The sequence below is a fragment of the Balaenoptera physalus genome (genome assembly GCF_965194825.1).
Source record: "Balaenoptera physalus genome assembly, chromosome: 8".
Taxonomy (NCBI): Eukaryota; Metazoa; Chordata; class Mammalia; order Artiodactyla; family Balaenopteridae; genus Balaenoptera; species Balaenoptera physalus.
Genome location: NC_138887.1, coordinates 79,688,140 through 79,704,448, shown reverse-complemented (window position 1 = coordinate 79,704,448; position 16,309 = coordinate 79,688,140). Strand labels below are relative to the sequence as shown.

Below are 16,309 nucleotides of genomic sequence, written 5' to 3'. Positions count from 1 at the left end.
GCTCGGCCCGGCGGGACGCGGAGCGGCAGCGGGAGGGGGCGCTGCGGGGCTAGGCGTTCACAGCGCAGAGGAAGTACCGTCTTCGCCGCGCCGGCCGCCTCAGCCGCGCCGCACGGGGCCGCCTCAGCCGCGCCGCGCGGGGCCGCGATGTCGTCCCGACCCGGGCGCGACGACGCGGGGACAGGGGGCGCGCGGCGGCCGCGAGAGCCTCCGGAGCAGGAGCTGCAGCGACGCCGGGAGCAGAGGCGGCGGCGGCACGACGCGCAGCAGCTGCAGCAGCTCAAGCACCTGGAGTCCTTGTGAGTCCGTCACGCCCGCCCCCGACTAGCGAGGAATGGGGTCGGGGCCCGGGGTCGCGCGGCGGGGCCCGCCCGGGGTTGGAGACCTGCGAGTGGGCAGGTGGGCCCGTCGGACCCCAGCGAGCCAGGTGCGGGTTTTAATCCCGGGCTGCCGGACGCTGGACTCTCAGCCGCTGGAGGAAGAGCGGGGAGGCTCCCTCCACAGGCTCGTCCCGGGCGCGCGAGGCGGCGGCGGGCGGGCGCTTCCCCGCCGGAAACGACGGTTTTATTCCTCGTGCGGCGACGTCGGTGTCGGTCAGGATTTGAATACAGGAGAAGTGCGGCTGCGCCCTTGGGTCCTTTCCCGTTTCTCAGTTCAAGGGGCTCGCTCTGAACTGGGTAAAATCCCCATTCTTTTCATCTAGTGCTGTTAACTAGGGAAGAAAAAGCCCAGTCCCGTAACATGAGTGCGCGGTGAGGAAGGGAAGAATAAGCGTGGGGTGAGGGCCTGGTCCCTGACTCTGCGGGAGGAGCTGTCAGGTAGAAGAGAGCGTGGACTTCTCTCTCGTCCCTAGGATTTTTTTTTTTACCAGGGTTAAGGGTGGAAGCTACAAAGAGGCCAATTCCAGCTCAACAAGAAGAATTAGGACCAGAGTCATAGATTCTTGCTGGTCAGCGTGGCCTGACCTAGGAGGCACTGTACTCCCCCAGCTACCCGGGGTTGGAGAGAGTCCAGATAACCCCTGAGAGAAGGGTTGGTTGTAAAGGAGACTTGAACATCAGGTGGAAGGTTGGATTAATGACCCTTGCGGTTCTTTTCTGTGTTTCTGTCGTTCAGTAATCAGCTTTAGAAGTCTGACTTTACTAAGTTTGGTGTTCACTGAGTTATCTGAATTATTTGTTTTAGGCACTTCCCATTACCTATCTTCTCATGATTGCTGAGACAGCATGAAAAGTCCTTAAAGGGTTAATCCTTCATTATTAACCGCTGGGAGCTTTGGCACAAAATGCATGCTTCCTTGTAGCCTGGGCTGCTCTTTTCAGTGTGGCTCTTGAGCTGAATTTCACTTCAGTGGTCAGTGGTTGTGGACTGCTGGCATCCACGGTCCTGGCCCCTTCAGGGCACTCTGGGAGGCTCTTTGTTGCCCGTGCAAGGCCGATGTTGAACAATATTTCCCTAGGATAAGTTCAGGCAGGGCTCAGTCGCCCTACCCCACCCCCTAGCCCTCAGTATCCTAACTGTAGGATGCCACATAGTTGTTAATACTCTACATTTATTTTGTAGCTCAGAGCGCACTCACAGACATCCTTTTATAACCTCCTTTTGCACATGAGAAAATGCAGGTTCAGCAGTTAAGTAACCTGATCAAGCACACACGGAACTGTAAACTAACAAAACTAAAGAGAAACCCGGGTGTCTGATTCTCAGACCAGTGGGATTTTTCAGTTCAGAGATTTTAAAAGTTCTGGGCTGTTGACATATTTATAGTTTGGCTAGTTCAGAGGCTTCTTTCCTTTTAAATGAAAGTCTGTATTTCCAGAATAATACTTTAACGTAGTTTAAACATCAAATAGCATGAAAAGTCTAATTTCAAAAAATAGTGGTTTGTATCTCTACTCACACTCCCTGTACCTTTCCCTCCAACCAAGGCTTCAATGGGGAAACTTTTAATTTTTTTTCTGGAATTTAACTATTTCTGAATTATATGCTTATACTGCTTTTTTCGATTGAATAGTAAATGTTACCTATTAAGCTCATGTTATAGTAGTTGAGGGTTTAGTTCTCTTTCCCTTCCCTTCTTGTCTCCAGCCTTGTATCTCCTCTCAGGATTTTTGTGTGGCTTCTAACCTTTATTTCTTTAATTGTCATTTTAAGAGAGTCTGGGGAAGGAAGACAGATAAGTAAGTTGGTCAGCCAGGCATGTTAAGTTCCATTGTGGTTTTTTACAAACGGAATTCAAATCCTTTTGCCACCTGGTATGCCCTCTTTAGTTACCCTCACACTCCTCTGGTCATTTTCTTACACCTGACCTTAATTTTTCTTACTCTTAACCATACCTGCCAGGCCCCCAAAGTCATCTGAGTCTTCCACACATGCTCCTGCCCATTTTCCAGCTCTGTCACTCAAGTGCTCCTGGGCTACTGGGCATAACAGAATGGGCATTTTGAGTATATGTGGACTTTCATCTCTGCCTTCCAGCCCCCATAGGGCCAGGCTGCAGGAACAACTGGGATGGAGTATGCTTACGTGAAGGACTCTTCCAAAAGAAATCGTACCCCAACACTCAAATACACGAAGAGTATTATTAAGTACTTGGCAAAATAAAGATTTTTTTGTCCCATGCCTATTTAGGAGATAATCTCTTATCGAAATTTATCTTAATTTAGTCTTTATACTGCCCAGGGCAACCTATCACAATCTGAATGATATAATGGCAAGGATTCACAGATGGCACAAAATAATGGGCCTCTACTATTTTTTTTTTTAATTCTGAGGATTAATTACAAAGATAATGCACACTTCTCAGCTGTCACAGCACAGAAGCCAGCTACTCAATAAACACACTCCGATTCTCATTTCCAAATGTTATTTTCAATAGTTAAATATTACCTTAATCTTTTTAACATGCTACCTAAACTAATGAATTGTTTAGCCCTAGGAAAAAACATCAACCACATTCCTTTACACTTGTGGAAACAGTTCTAAAATGGACTTTTTTAGGGAAGTCCATTGCTAATAATAACAGATTTCAAAACGGGCAGTTCCAGGGGCTTCCCTGGTGGCGCAGTGGTTGAGAATCCGCCTGCCAATGCAGGGGACACGGGTTCGAGCCCTGGTCTGGGAAGATCCCACACGCTGCGGAGCAACTGGGCCCGTGAGCCACAACTACTGAGCCTGCGTGTCTGGAGCCTGTGCTCCGCAACCAGAGAGGCCGCGACAGTGAGAGGCCCGCGCACCGCAATGAAGAGTGGCCCCTGCTCGCCGCAACTAGAGAAAGCCCTTGCACAGAAACAAAGACCAAACACAGCCAAAAAATAAAAATAAATTTAAAAATTAAAAAGAAATGTGCAGTTCCATCACATTTTTTTTCTATCTAGGCAAAAACATTTACATATTTTTCAGGAATTCAGATAGTTTGACCATGTTATTTGTACAACTCCTATGGCAAAAAGAAATTACTGTCGGATTACTGGATATTTACATAGACTTTACCACCTCCCTTCCAAACTCCCTTAAGTCCCAATGCCTAAGACATAGCATTAATGTTTCTAATGAAGGGCTGCTGATGGACTGTGTCACCTGCCCAATTTATGCAAATTTCCATTATTCCTCCTAAAAGAGGCCTAGGCCTATGACATGTGACAGCTTTCGATTGCAAAATATTTTAAGAATTTGCTTTGGAAATACCATACCTAAAAAGCTTTGTACTGTATCTAAAAGGCTAATTCTACTTATACCCAGTTGTTTATTGTGTAATCTTCAGGGAGTAAATCTTCCTCTGTCCCTTTAGAAAGGCCCTGGATTAGTGACAGGATGAGGATGGAGACTAGACGCCTCCATCATAATCCTTATTTGGAAGGGTCCAGAGATGTTTGCAAGTCCAGGTTGGTACCTGCTATGAATTGGAGGTTTCCAAAACCCCCTCCTCTAGTTTGGTTAATTTGCTAGAGCAGCTCATAGAACTCAGGAAAATGTTTTACTAACTGGATTACTGGTTCATTATAAAAGGATATAAGTCAGGAACAGCCAGATGGAAGAGATACATAGGGTAAGGTATGTGAGAAGCTGTGTAGAGCTTCCATGCCCTCTCCAGGTATGCCGCGCCTTCACGTGTTCACCAACCCTGAAGCTGTCTTAACGCCATCCTTTTGGGTGTTTATAGAGGTTTCATTACACGGGCTTGATTGATTCATCATTGGCCATTAGTGATTAATTCAACCTTCCTGGAGGTGGGGCTGAAAGTTCCAGTCCTCTAATCACATGGTGATTTGCTGAGCCTCAGAGGCGGTAGGGATAGATTTGCTGAACCCTGATCTACCACCTCTGCACCTCTGATATACCTCACTGCACCCTACAGGCCTGCAAGCCTTATAATTGCCCAGCCACAAGACCAAAGAAAGAGGCTGGAGATAGCAACAGGACACTGAAGGTTTATTGGATAGGGGATCTTATAAGTCTGAAGCAAAGTCCTGGAGCAGCGCCCCACTGTGTACAGCAGACAGCAGTCAGGACACAGACAGCAGTCTTTGCTTGGGGGGTGGGGAGGTTTACCAGTTATAGTGGGGATTGACATCAGGTTGGCTTATCAGTTACCAGGGAAACCAGCAGAGAGGCGTGTCCCTCACAGCCCCTCAGGTTATCAGCCATCATAGGGCAGAGGTTTTCACTTTGATAAACTATCCTAGCGGAGCTGTTAGCTGGGGCGGGGCAGGCATAGAGGCAGTTATTGAATAAGTTCTGTGATTAAGAGGGAAGGTCAGTCATGCGGGAAGGTGTAGGTGAAGCGCAGGGACTGATCAAATAGGGGATATAAAGAGAGCCAAAGAACAGCCAGCTTAGGTGGCATGATCCTATACCACCTCACCTGCATGGGGAAAAGGCAGTGATCCCTGGAGCCAGATGTTGAAGAGTCACATGGCCTAGAAAGGCAGTAAACCCGGCTGGGGATGATGTCTGTAGGAAGTCCACTGCCAGGTCTGTGCCCACCTCCTCTTAGGAGCAGCTGGTAAATCCCCGTAAAGCTGCAGATCTGTAAAAAGATGTGAGGGTTGGCGAGGCCTCTCTCTTGGGTCCAGATCTTGACCTTTATGATGCTAGTGCCTAATCTTGAGCTGCCTCATGAGGCTACTAAGAGCACTAACTTTTCTTCAACAGAAGAGGCAGAAGCCAGCATTGTGGAGTGCCTTTCACATGTTTGCTGTGAACTCTTTACCCATGAGGAAATTGAGGCTCCTGGGGGTTTAAGTAACTTGCCCAAGGTACACAGCAGTGAGAGTGGATCACAATTCAAAGTTAAATTTTTTTACCTGCAAAGCCCATTCACACTGATTTAGAACTGGAAAACGTTCTGGCTGGGATATGGGGTTCTCTACGCCAAAAAAACAAAACATCTCCTTTATCAAGACAGTTCTAGGGGCTTCCCTGGTGGCGCAGTGGTTGAGAATCTGCCTGCCAATGCAGGGGACACGGGTTCGAGCCCTGGTCTGGGAAGATCCCACATGCCGCGGAGCAACTAGGCCCGTGAGCCACAGTTACTGACTCTGCGCGTCTGGAGTCTGTGCTCCGCAACAAGAGAGGCCACGATAATGAGAGGCCCGCGCACCGCGATGAAGAGTGGCCCCCGCTGGCCGCAACTAGAGAAAGCCCTCGCACAGAAACGAAGACCCAACACAGCCATAAATAAAATAAATAAATAAATAAATAAAATTTTTAAAAAAAAAGACCGTTCTAAAGAATGTCAAAAGAGAAAAATTATACAATTTGTTAACGAGTTTGATGTCCTTAATTCAAGGGAAAACAATCCGCGGATTGAGAAGTACAGCACTTCACATGCAGTGGAACACTCTTCCCAGGGATTTTGGACAAGAGTGGGTTTTATAGGGCGTTAGGTGAGGCAACTTGGAAATAGGGCACGATTGGCTAGAGGGTCAGGGATTTCCTTATAAGACTAGCATGTCCTCTTACCTAGGGTCAGATAAGCTAAGTTAAGCTGAGTTGGAGGATCGTGATTGGGGTATTCCAGATTTCCTTGACAGTGAGGCATTTCCCGTTAGTGCAGGCTGACTTAGGTTTAGATTTGTGACATGAGCTGGGCCACTGGGGAGGCCTCCATTCTGGGGGTCCCAAGCTACGAAGTACCTTTGTCAAGAATTACATGGGTGTTTCTGAGAGGAGTTTCAACTTTATGGCTTTTCTAGATTTCATTTAGGAGTACCCTTATCCCCTTAGTTCTCCCTTCTGGTACTTAGCACTAAGCCTGGCATGATTATTGTTGACTGGTTACTTCTGCAAGGAGTAAATTTTTAAGTTGAACCTTCAATATCGCCTTAAAATTAAGTTTAGTTTCTCCTAATATACCTGTTCTTTTTTGGTAAGTGGAAATAGCAAGTTGGTTAGAGCAAGAGTGAGGATTTAATTACTGAAACAATTAGAGAAATAACATTGAAATTTTTTTTTCATACAAATGGTTTTTTTTTTAATGTGATGATCCATTTATTTATTTATTTATGGCTGTGTTGTGTCTTCGTTTCTGTGCGAGGGCTTTCTCTAGTTACGGCAAGTGGGGGCTACTCTTCATCGCGGTGCGCGGGCCTCTCACTGTCGCGGCCTCTCTTGTTGCAGAGCACAAGGTCCAGTCGCGCGGGCTCAGCAATTGTGGCTCACGGGCTTAGTTGCTCCGTGGCATGTGGGATCTTCCCAGACCAGGGCTCGAACCCGTGTCCCCTGCATTGGCAGGCAGAGTCTCAACCACTGTGCCACCAGGGAAGCCCAACATTGAAATTTTAAAACAAAAATGCAGCCTATATAACTATAGCAGAAATGAGCTCCTATTAGCATATTTTTGGCATTTTTTTTTTTCCTACGTCCCAAGTTACCTTTGGTTTATCTCTCAGAACTTTATTAGCCTGGGCTCATACCAACATAGGTGTAAGGAAGATGACATTAATTTCATTTTTCTTTTGTAACTAAAAAACATTGAGGCAGTGTATTTGCATGTAAATAAATGTAAGTGAAAAATAAAGCTCCCTCCCTCAGGTATCCTATATATATAATCTCCCTTTTCCCGTACACACAAATAGAACCATACCAAACACACTGTCCTATACACTACTGCTTTCTTTCTTTTAACTTAAACAATTTTCGACTAGTTTTGGGATAATTAGTATCTATTTGACTATTAGATAAATGATTAACCATTTTAGAATTTATTATTTTCACTGTACAAAATTCAAAAAATTAATCATCTCTGAACTCACCTTCTGTGTGTAGCAACCTTGGGACTCCCCCATTTCCAAGTTGTTGGAGCCCAGATACAGTTTTAAACCAGCCACAGCATCCTGATGCCCTCTCTCAGTAAAATTTCGTTATAGAGGCATTGAAAAGACCTCAGATGTTCAGTTGTTCTGCCTCTTTTTCCAACTACTTTTTTTTGGCTGCATCATGTGACATGAGGGATCTTAGTTCCCCAACCAGGGATAGAACCCGTGCCCCCTGCATTGGGAGGACAGAGTCTTAACCACTGGACCGCCAGGGAAGTCCCTCCAACTACTTTTTTTTAAGAAGGGGGTTGTGTCAATTAGGCACTCATATTTAAAAGCCAGACGCCCATGCTATGTGCTGCATAGCCTGGAATGTGTCAGTACTTGAAACTGAACATAATTACACCTGAAAGTAATACAGTGTTATATGTCAATTATATCTCAATTTTTTAATTTTAAAATTGATTTGTTTAAAATGAACCCTAGCATTGGATGCTGCTTTTCTAGATTTGGCATCCATCAGCCTTTTCCAGAAGTTCCAGCAGAGTGATGAGAAGTGGAAATGAGTTGGGAGCACAGGCATGATTTGTATCCTCAGGACCCTGGGGGTCTGAGAGCTCTCTTTGTTGGTGGAAGGGGAAGTACGTTTGCACACAATCAGTCACCTGCTTCTCTAGCGGTAGTTCTTCATTGAGTGCCAGCCTGTCGTCCAGGCACCAAGCAGGAGTCCTGCATCCCTGAGTCCCAGGAGGTCAGTAGGGGCATAAAGGGCAGTCAGAGAGCTGAGCAGCAGACGGCAGCCCAGCAGCCCACTCTGCAAACAGGATAGGCCAGTGGGGAGGATCTTGAATCTGGAGCTTTTGGGGCGGGGGTGGGGGGGGAGCGGGCGAGGTGGGAGGGGGAGCCTCTGGGACAGATCACCCTCCCCTCCTTCCCCTACAACAGGCCCTTCCCTCTGGCTTTGCTCCCTCCCCTCTGCACAGCCCCCATTCCTTGTTAGAACAGATCACTCACACCCCCCCACCCCCATGAGCCTCTCAGTGTTATGGAAGCTGGAAGTTATGGTAGGTAAATCAACCAACAACTGTAATGACAGGCTGGAACCATAATTCGTTCAAGGCTCTTGTTACCTCACATTTTCCCTGCAATCTCTTGCTTTCCCTTATTCCAAAAATAAAATCATTGTCCTAAGACACCAAGTTAGTTATTATTTTGGTGAATTTAAGTGCTATATCCCAGCAGGATATGGTATAGCATCAGTTTATTTATATAAGATCTCTGACTGCTAGGCATATTTTATTAACTAAGTTATAACATGGTTTTAAGTTCTTACTAAAAATATCCTTTTTATTTTGGTCTGCAGTTGCCTTTTGCTGATTGAGATGTGTTACGTTCCTATGAACATGGTTGATGACCAGTGTTTTTTTCCTTTCTAGTTATGAAAAACCTCCTCCTGGACTTATCAAGGTCAGTGTGAAGTTTGTACTTTTGGTTTTTCCCTGAGACAGATTTGACTCAGTGCTCAGACTCAGTCCCTTGTTATGAAAAACAGCTGCATAAGGTTTGAACCTCCTTTTGTGATAGTTCTGTGTCTTCCCTGCAGATGGCAGTCGGTTCATGCACTTTGGGCTTTGTCACAGCCTGTGCCTTTGTAGAAATTTAATCAGCCTTGTGTCTGTCCCTTAAGAAACCACTGCAGGCCCCCCCGAGTGTTCCCCAGCGCTCACTCCCATTCTTTCTGTCTCACTTGTGACTGTCTTCTCAAAGCTCTCCTGCCCCATGTTCCTTCTCTGACCCTCCCGGTGCTGATTTCTTGAATGTCATCAGCTCAGAGAACACTGGACTCTGAGGAGACGTGAAGCTCATCCAGTCCAGCCCTGCCTGTTGCAGAAGTCCCTCCTCCAGCACCCTGGCCACAGTGTGTCTTTCTGCAGGAGTGAGACTTAGAGGACTTAAGGCCAAAGTAACCTTTTCTGTTTGGTAACTTTCAACTTAAAAAAAAGATTTTTAGAAAACATTCTTCCATTATAAATTTAATATTCATGGAAACTTGAAAAAATCATAAGGTAAAAAAACAGCACCTTAATTATATAGTGCAGTTATTTGGTAATGAAAATACATCTCACAAATACGGCATGTATGAGATTATGAAACATGAAAGTGGCCTTCAAGGTCTAATCATCTATTTTACTCTAACACATTGCTCTTATTCCAGGAAACCTCACTTGTTTAACTCTATATTCTGCCTCATTCCACAAAGCTTTTAAGTTAGCAGAAAACCTTTTGTGATCTTAGAATCTAATTTTTGTGATCTAGAATCAGAATTTGGGGCTCACAGATCAATCCTATGTAAACACTAGTAACTTTTCTCTAAGAACAGCTACTTTGTTTTTGTGGCATAGCTAGCTCTTCTAGTATAGTTACTTCCGTTTTTTCTGTCAGTTATGATTTGTCTTTCTTTCTAGCTCTTCAGAGGGTAACTTACAATGACATTGGGATCTCCAGCCCATGAGAAAGCCAGGCAGTGCTGTGTTCTCAAACAGGTGGGAGAGAGTTCCGGTGCTTTTTTGCCACATAGCTTACACACTGTTTCCTTTTTCAGGAAGATGAGACTAAGCCAGAAGACTGTATACCAGATGTCCCAGGCAATGAACATGCCAGGGAATTTCTGGCCCACGCACCAACCAAAGGACTTTGGATGCCACTGGGGAAAGAAGTCAAAGTCATGCAGTGTGAGTGTGGAAGGGTTTCAAGTAACACCCTCAGTACATGCAAGTTATAGACCACTGTTTACAAACAAGTTCACTTCTTTTGATTCATTCTCACCACAGCCCTGCTAAAGTCAGGGCATGATCTCTGTGCTATAGATGAGGAAGCCGCCTTGCATATGTTATTAAGTGTTTTGGGGTAAGAGGCAGAGCAGTGCTTTGACTCCAGGGCTTCTGGCTGTAAGGGTAATGGTCTTCCACAGGGCCGTAGCTGCCTGCGGAGTATACGCTTCAGTAATATTCCTGTAACAGAAAGGATATTCCATGTAGAAATGCCATGGAGGACAAGGGATGCATTGGAGGGTGGTCCCTTGGGTCTTGCCTCAGTCAGTCATCCTCATCAGAGGTGTTGAGGTTTTATCCAGGTAACCAGAGAGGAGCTCTGGGCCACAGAGGGCGGGTCTGGAACAGGTAGAGCTCTGTGTGCACACCCTCCACCGCACCAGAGCAGCAGCACCTTCATCCAGCGTAAGACGGCGTTTGAAAAAGGGATACAGCTGTCTTTAAAGACATTTGTTTGTACGAAGATTCTTCATGCACATAATTAATATAGCAGTTCTCAGCCCCTTTCCTTCATTCCCCTTACCTAAAAGGCGACCACCTCAACCTCTTTTAGGAAGGTTATTTTGAAGTTTATCCCTATGTATCTATAAAGATTTTTGTGTTTTTTTTTAATTAATTAATTAATTTGGCTGCGTTGGGTCTTCGTTGCTGAGCACGGGCTTTCTCTAGTTGAGGCGAGCGAGGGCTACTCTTGATTGCGGTGCGCGGGCCTCTCACTGCAGTGGCCTCTCGTTGCAGAGCATGGGCTGTAGGCACGCGGGCGCAGTAGTTGTGGCTCACAGGCTCCAGAGCGCAGGCTCAGCAGTTGTGGCGCACGGGCTTAGTTGCTACGCGGCATGTGGGATCTTCCCAGACCAGGGCCCGAACCCATGTTCCCTGCATTGGCAGGCAGATTCTTAACCACTGCGCCACCAGGGAAGCCCCTATCCCTGTGTATCTAGATAACAGGGTTATATTCCTGCCCCTTGATTTTTCAGGTTTCTTCATTATCTGTTGACTTCTTCCTGTAGAAGACAAGAATTCAGCTCTTTTTTTCTTCCTCCATCCCATCTCATACACATACCCTTCCTATATCTCATTTTCCCAGTAATAATTATATCATAAATTTAGTTAAGTAAACCCTTTGTGTTTATTATTTTCAGAGTTGAATCACGTATTAAACTGATTACATTTCTTTTTTCTTTTTTTTTCTTTTTTTAATTATGGTTAAAAACCACTCCTCTCTGTAATAGGGTAGTTAGTTGTGCTTCACTTACCATTTTATAGTTCTTTTCATTGACTTGCAAATTAAAAGTGTTTAGTCTGGACCAGAACCAGTTTTACATGAAGTTAATGAAGCTTAACCTTTAGGGCCCTTGTACCTTCCAAAGGTCTTTGGAGTCCCACCAATGCGGTCATATGGTTCTTTCTTTCTATAAAATTTGCCAAGGCAAGACTTTTTTCCCCCTAAAGAGCCCTTCCTCTACTTAATTTATGTAAGCTTCAGACTCCACAGAACTTGGATCCATCCCAGATGGAAAAACACATGCACACATAACCCCGTATTCATTGATTTCCATGATCCTAGTGTTATCTAGAGCAGAGCTTCTCAAACTTAGGGTGGGCCTGAGATTCCGTATTTCTGACAAGCTCCCAGGTGATGCTAATCTTGCTGGTCCGTACCGTTGACCACACTTTGAGTAACAAGGATCACCTTTCCTTTAACAAAGAGTTTTGATCACAGATGGTATGTATCCTTCTTGATACCCACACATCAATCCGTGGCATTTAAAATCCCCCCCTTTTTGTCATAGACAGACATGTTTGAAGCGGTCTGCATTTGCATTAAGAGTGCATTCCTTCCTCCCCACGTGGAAATAGTGGGGAGATAAGGACAGGGGCAGGTCAGAGAATCCCTAAACTTCATTTTTTCCCAATGGTTTCCTACTACCAACTCTCAAATAAAAATATAAAGGGGAAAACGTTATTTCCCTGTCACTACATATTTTCAGTAGCTACCAGCGTGGAGCAAATTTGGCTGATCTTACCTATAATCGCTCTTCCTGCTTCCTGACCTCCTTGGTTGGAGTTGCTTAATGCCTGTATAGTTTACTAGGTCTGCTGTAACAAAGTACCACAAACTGTATGACTTAAACGAGAAATTTATTGTCTCACAGTTCCGGAGGCTAAAAGTCCAAAGTCAGGGTGTCCTCCTGAGTGCTGTGAGGGAAGGATGTATTCCAGGCCTCTCTAAAAACCCTGTCTCCCAGTAAGGTCACATTCTGAGGTACTAGGGGTTAGGACAATTCAATACAGTGGGGAAGCAGACGGGATGACACAATTCAACCTGTAAGACACTTAAAAAACAAAAAATCGCACTTTGCTTTTTGCATGGGATTGTTTAGTAAGTACTTGGTTCATTTCTAAACCTCTACGATTAAAGGATACTTGAGGAAGTAATTAGTTTCCCTCTCTTTTCTGGGATCTTACATGGTTCATCCATTAATTATATTTGCTTTTAAAACTGGAATCTAATGAAGAATATCTTTAATATGATCTACTGATACCTTTATCTTGACTGAGTAAAAATGCATTATCTTACAGAAATATATCCCTTTTTCTTTGTTTTAGGTTGGCGTTGTAAACGGTATGGTCACCGAACGGGCGACAAAGAATGCCCTTTCTTTATCAAAGGCAACCAAAAGTTAGAACAGTTCAGAGTAGTAAGTAAAACCCCAGAGTGTCAATTTACGTTTACTGGAGATGATGAATGTCGGTGAATCAGGCAGTCACCAGTGAACTGGAGGTTCACATAAAATACATTCCAAAAGCCTTTAGGCCAAAGTATCTGGTGTTAACTACATCTCTATTAAATCGAATTTGTGTGAAAGATTAGTTCATTAACAAAAAATGCGTATTAAAATGTTATTTGCTTTTGTCTTGGGAACAGTGCTTCTTTTTCTGAAGCAGGCATTTTTATCAATTCAGTTAGTCTTTTTTTTTTTTTTTTGGCATGCAGCTTGTGGGATCTTAGTTCCCTGACCAGGGATCAAACCTGGGCCCTCAGGAGTGAGAGCACAGAGTCCTAACCACTGGACTGCCAGGGAATTCCCCAGTCAGTCTTTTTTTACTTATGTAAAAAAATCATATTTCATAAATAAAATCAGGGTTCTAGTTTCCCAGTCTTTGTCTAAAGTCTGTATATTTTTCTATCATAAACTGGAAGTGTGTGTATAAACGATGTACCTTCTTTCGATGACAGTAAAATCAATCTATCATTTCATCCCTTTATTTTAACAAAGTCACCTCCCAGGGTTAATTCACCATTCAGTAACTGTTTTGGTCAACTTAACTATGCTATTACTGGATATATTGGGATTATCAGCATATCAAACGGGTATATAAACATTCTCCAAGGATTTTAAGATATTTAAAATACTGGGTTTTCATTTTACTAATTTACAGAAAATATTATGGATAAATCACTGCTACCTGGAATGTCAACTTTTACAGTGCCTATAATAGAAAATTTAATGATAAATCTCAAAAACTTAAACATACTCATATTTTTTAAATTTAGAAACCTAAATTCTAAGAATTGATCTAAGGATATAGCAGAACATCAGTATGCACAAATTATTATGAATGTATAAGGATAACTTTCAGAATTATTTATATGATTAGAAAATAGAAACTGAAGAAAAATAGGAAACAACTGCAGTGTCCAATATACAACATAAGTTACCACAATATATAAATCATATAGCTTTTAAGAATTATGTTTTAAAAGAATATGTAATGTCATAGGAAGATATTCATGAAAGCGTAAGTGAAAAAGAGAATAGAGTTGTATATATAACATGATTATAATCTTCTGTAAATTATGAATAATGACTGGAAGAACCACACTAAAATATTAACAGTGGATATCCCGGCTGGTAAAATAATAGATATTTTTAACTTTATGTTTTCTTTGATATGTAAAAATTTTATAATAAACATACTTTTAAAGATAATTCACATGCCATAAAATTCATTCTATGTGTATTCATATTTTAAGTAATTTAAGTAGCTTTTAATTATACAAATATCATAAGAATAAATTTGCCTTATTTTAACAAAATGGAAACATTACAGTAAGGTTTTTCACAATTGATTTTTCAAGTCCAATTTTGCCTCTCTCCCCAGAGGGAATTTGTAGTAAGTAGCTTGAGTATACTTCCAGACTTCTCTTTGGTCATATCCAGTATGTTTTTGTGTACCTATAAATGAATCATTCTTACGCATCATTTCCAACTCACTTGTTTTGCTTAATAATATCTCTTGATCTTCTTTCCACATAGAACAAATAGAATTACCTCAAGATTTTTAACCTTGAGTGGTATTTAATAATGATTTTGCCATGGTTTATTTCCTTATAAAGGCTATGTAAATTATACCCTGTATTTGTATAACTGGAAAATCTTTTTTATAGCCTCCAGGAGTTTGAAATGATGGCAACTCTTAGGAAGGATTAGAACGTATTAAATATAAAATTACACCACACAGGAGGGGAAAAAAACTGGTTTCAGTGGAAGAGGGATTTAATTTTAACTTAACAGTCTATGAAGCCTAACCTAACCATAACCTTCTCTAACCCTCAAGGCACATGAAGATCCCATGTACGACATCATTCGAGAGAATAAAAGACATGAAAAGGATGTAAGGTGAGATTGTCCGGATGATAACAATATCCTCTTAAAGTTTAAAATTATATAGTTAGAAACTTTATAAATCAAAATTTTTTTAATTCCAGTATTAGAGGAGTGGTTTTAGTAAATATGGTACTTTAATTGCGAAATATTTGGAAGACAGGAATAGTCCCTGAAAAAGCCAGTGTGTGGGGAATGAGCAGGCCAGCCTGTTCTACTTGGGTTAACTTAAAGCAATGGGCTTGGCCCAGCCCACTCATGTCACTGATAGTTGACGTTGGCAACTGTAATTTATCTTCTCTAGATCTTCTTTAAAGATCTGAGCTTTTGTTAAAAATTCCTAGACAGGGTTAAAGACAGGGTGAAAAAACAAGAAGACTTTTTTTGGGGTGTGGGGGGTATTTTTTCAAATTGGTGATACTGAACTATAATTATATATAATTATTATATATAATATATATACATAACATATATTCTTCTTCAGATTCTCTTCCCTTATAGGTTATTACAAAATATTGAGTATAGTTCCCTGTGCTGAATTATAATTGTTGAGGAGGTAGATTACTTAGTATGAACTTGAACAGTGGGGGAATGATTTAGGAAAGTATCCATCTGTTAGAAGTTATAATAGTAAGGACTATGGAAACATGCAGAAACATTTAGGACAGTGAAAAGAATACAAAATAGCTTGTACACTGGTTACAGTCATGTAAAATAGGCGGGGGTGTAGACAAGAATGGGGAAAACATGCAAAAATAAAAATAAGTACTGTCTTTAATGAGGTGGTGCTTTGTGACATTTTTCACCCTCACTACTGTTCTTATATTTTTATCTAAAAGAATTTTTTAAGTTACACTGAGTATGTTTCTTTGGTCAATCTTATGTGTTTAGGATACAACAGTTAAAACAGTTACTGGAGGATTCAACATCAGATGAAGATGGGAGCAGCTCCAGTTCCTCAGAATGTAAAGAGAAACACAAGAAAAAGAAGAAGAAAGAGAAGCATAAGAAAAAGAAGAAAGAAAAGAAAAAGAAGAAAAAACGAAAGCATAAGTCTTCCAAGTCAAATGAGAGTTCAGACTCAGAATGACAAGAGCTTGACTTGTTCAACATTCTCTTCTCAAAAATCAAACACTGTGGCCAAAGATCAGAGGAATGTGGAATCAGAGAGGAATAGGAGAGAGAGACACCAAGAGAGGAGGAGATTTGGTGTCACAGGTGTGAATTCTCACCTACCTTCCAGTAAAGATGTGACCCCCAGGAGAGTGAGTTGTATCTTGCCAGGTGCTAGCTCTGGACAGTGGCTGATTTCAGGCTGGAAAGCTTTTCTCATTGTTCTCCTCCCTGCTGATCACTGTGGGTCCTGATTCCTTAGAAATGCCTCTGGCAGGGTGGCCAGACTAAGGGAATCTCTGAGGAAGCTCCTCCAGGTGCTGCCACAGCTTCCACCCTCCATGGTGGGGCTACTTAATGCCCTTAGATTTCAGGCTTGACTTTCCTCTGTTGTCGAGGATAATAAAATCTCGTTATTTATTTTTTAAATGTATTT

General features: G+C 42.7%; 2 protein-coding genes across 14 annotated transcripts in view; one reads left to right on the top strand and one right to left on the bottom strand.

Moving 5' to 3' along the window:
• BBS9 (Bardet-Biedl syndrome 9) overlaps positions 1 to 524 on the bottom strand; it is a 471,319-nt gene extending 470,795 nt beyond the window's left edge. For all 11 annotated transcript variants that reach the window (XR_014266409.1, XR_014266410.1, XR_014266411.1 and 8 more), the window contains exon 1: positions 386 to 524. The gene's annotated coding sequence lies outside the window, so the exon portion shown is untranslated. The remainder of the gene's footprint in view (positions 1 to 385) is intronic.
• Positions 10 to 16,302, top strand: LOC309665504 (retinitis pigmentosa 9 protein-like). 3 transcript variants are annotated; one of them, XM_082472121.1, is made up of 6 exons: positions 10 to 299; positions 8,696 to 8,726; positions 9,862 to 9,991; positions 12,701 to 12,792; positions 14,714 to 14,775; positions 15,652 to 16,302. In XM_082472121.1, the coding sequence occupies exons 1-6, from the start codon at positions 148 to 150 to the stop codon at positions 15,848 to 15,850; spliced, it is 666 nt and encodes a 221-aa protein (XP_082328247.1). In that variant the 5' UTR covers positions 10 to 147; the 3' UTR covers positions 15,851 to 16,302. The 3 variants fall into 3 exon arrangements, with proteins under 3 accessions (XP_082328247.1, XP_082328248.1, XP_082328246.1); XM_082472122.1 differs by having other exon boundaries at positions 161 to 299; positions 8,623 to 8,726; XM_082472120.1 differs by lacking the exons at positions 10 to 299; positions 12,701 to 12,792 and adding an exon at positions 306 to 677.
• Positions 16,303 to 16,309: the final 7 nt, after the last annotated feature.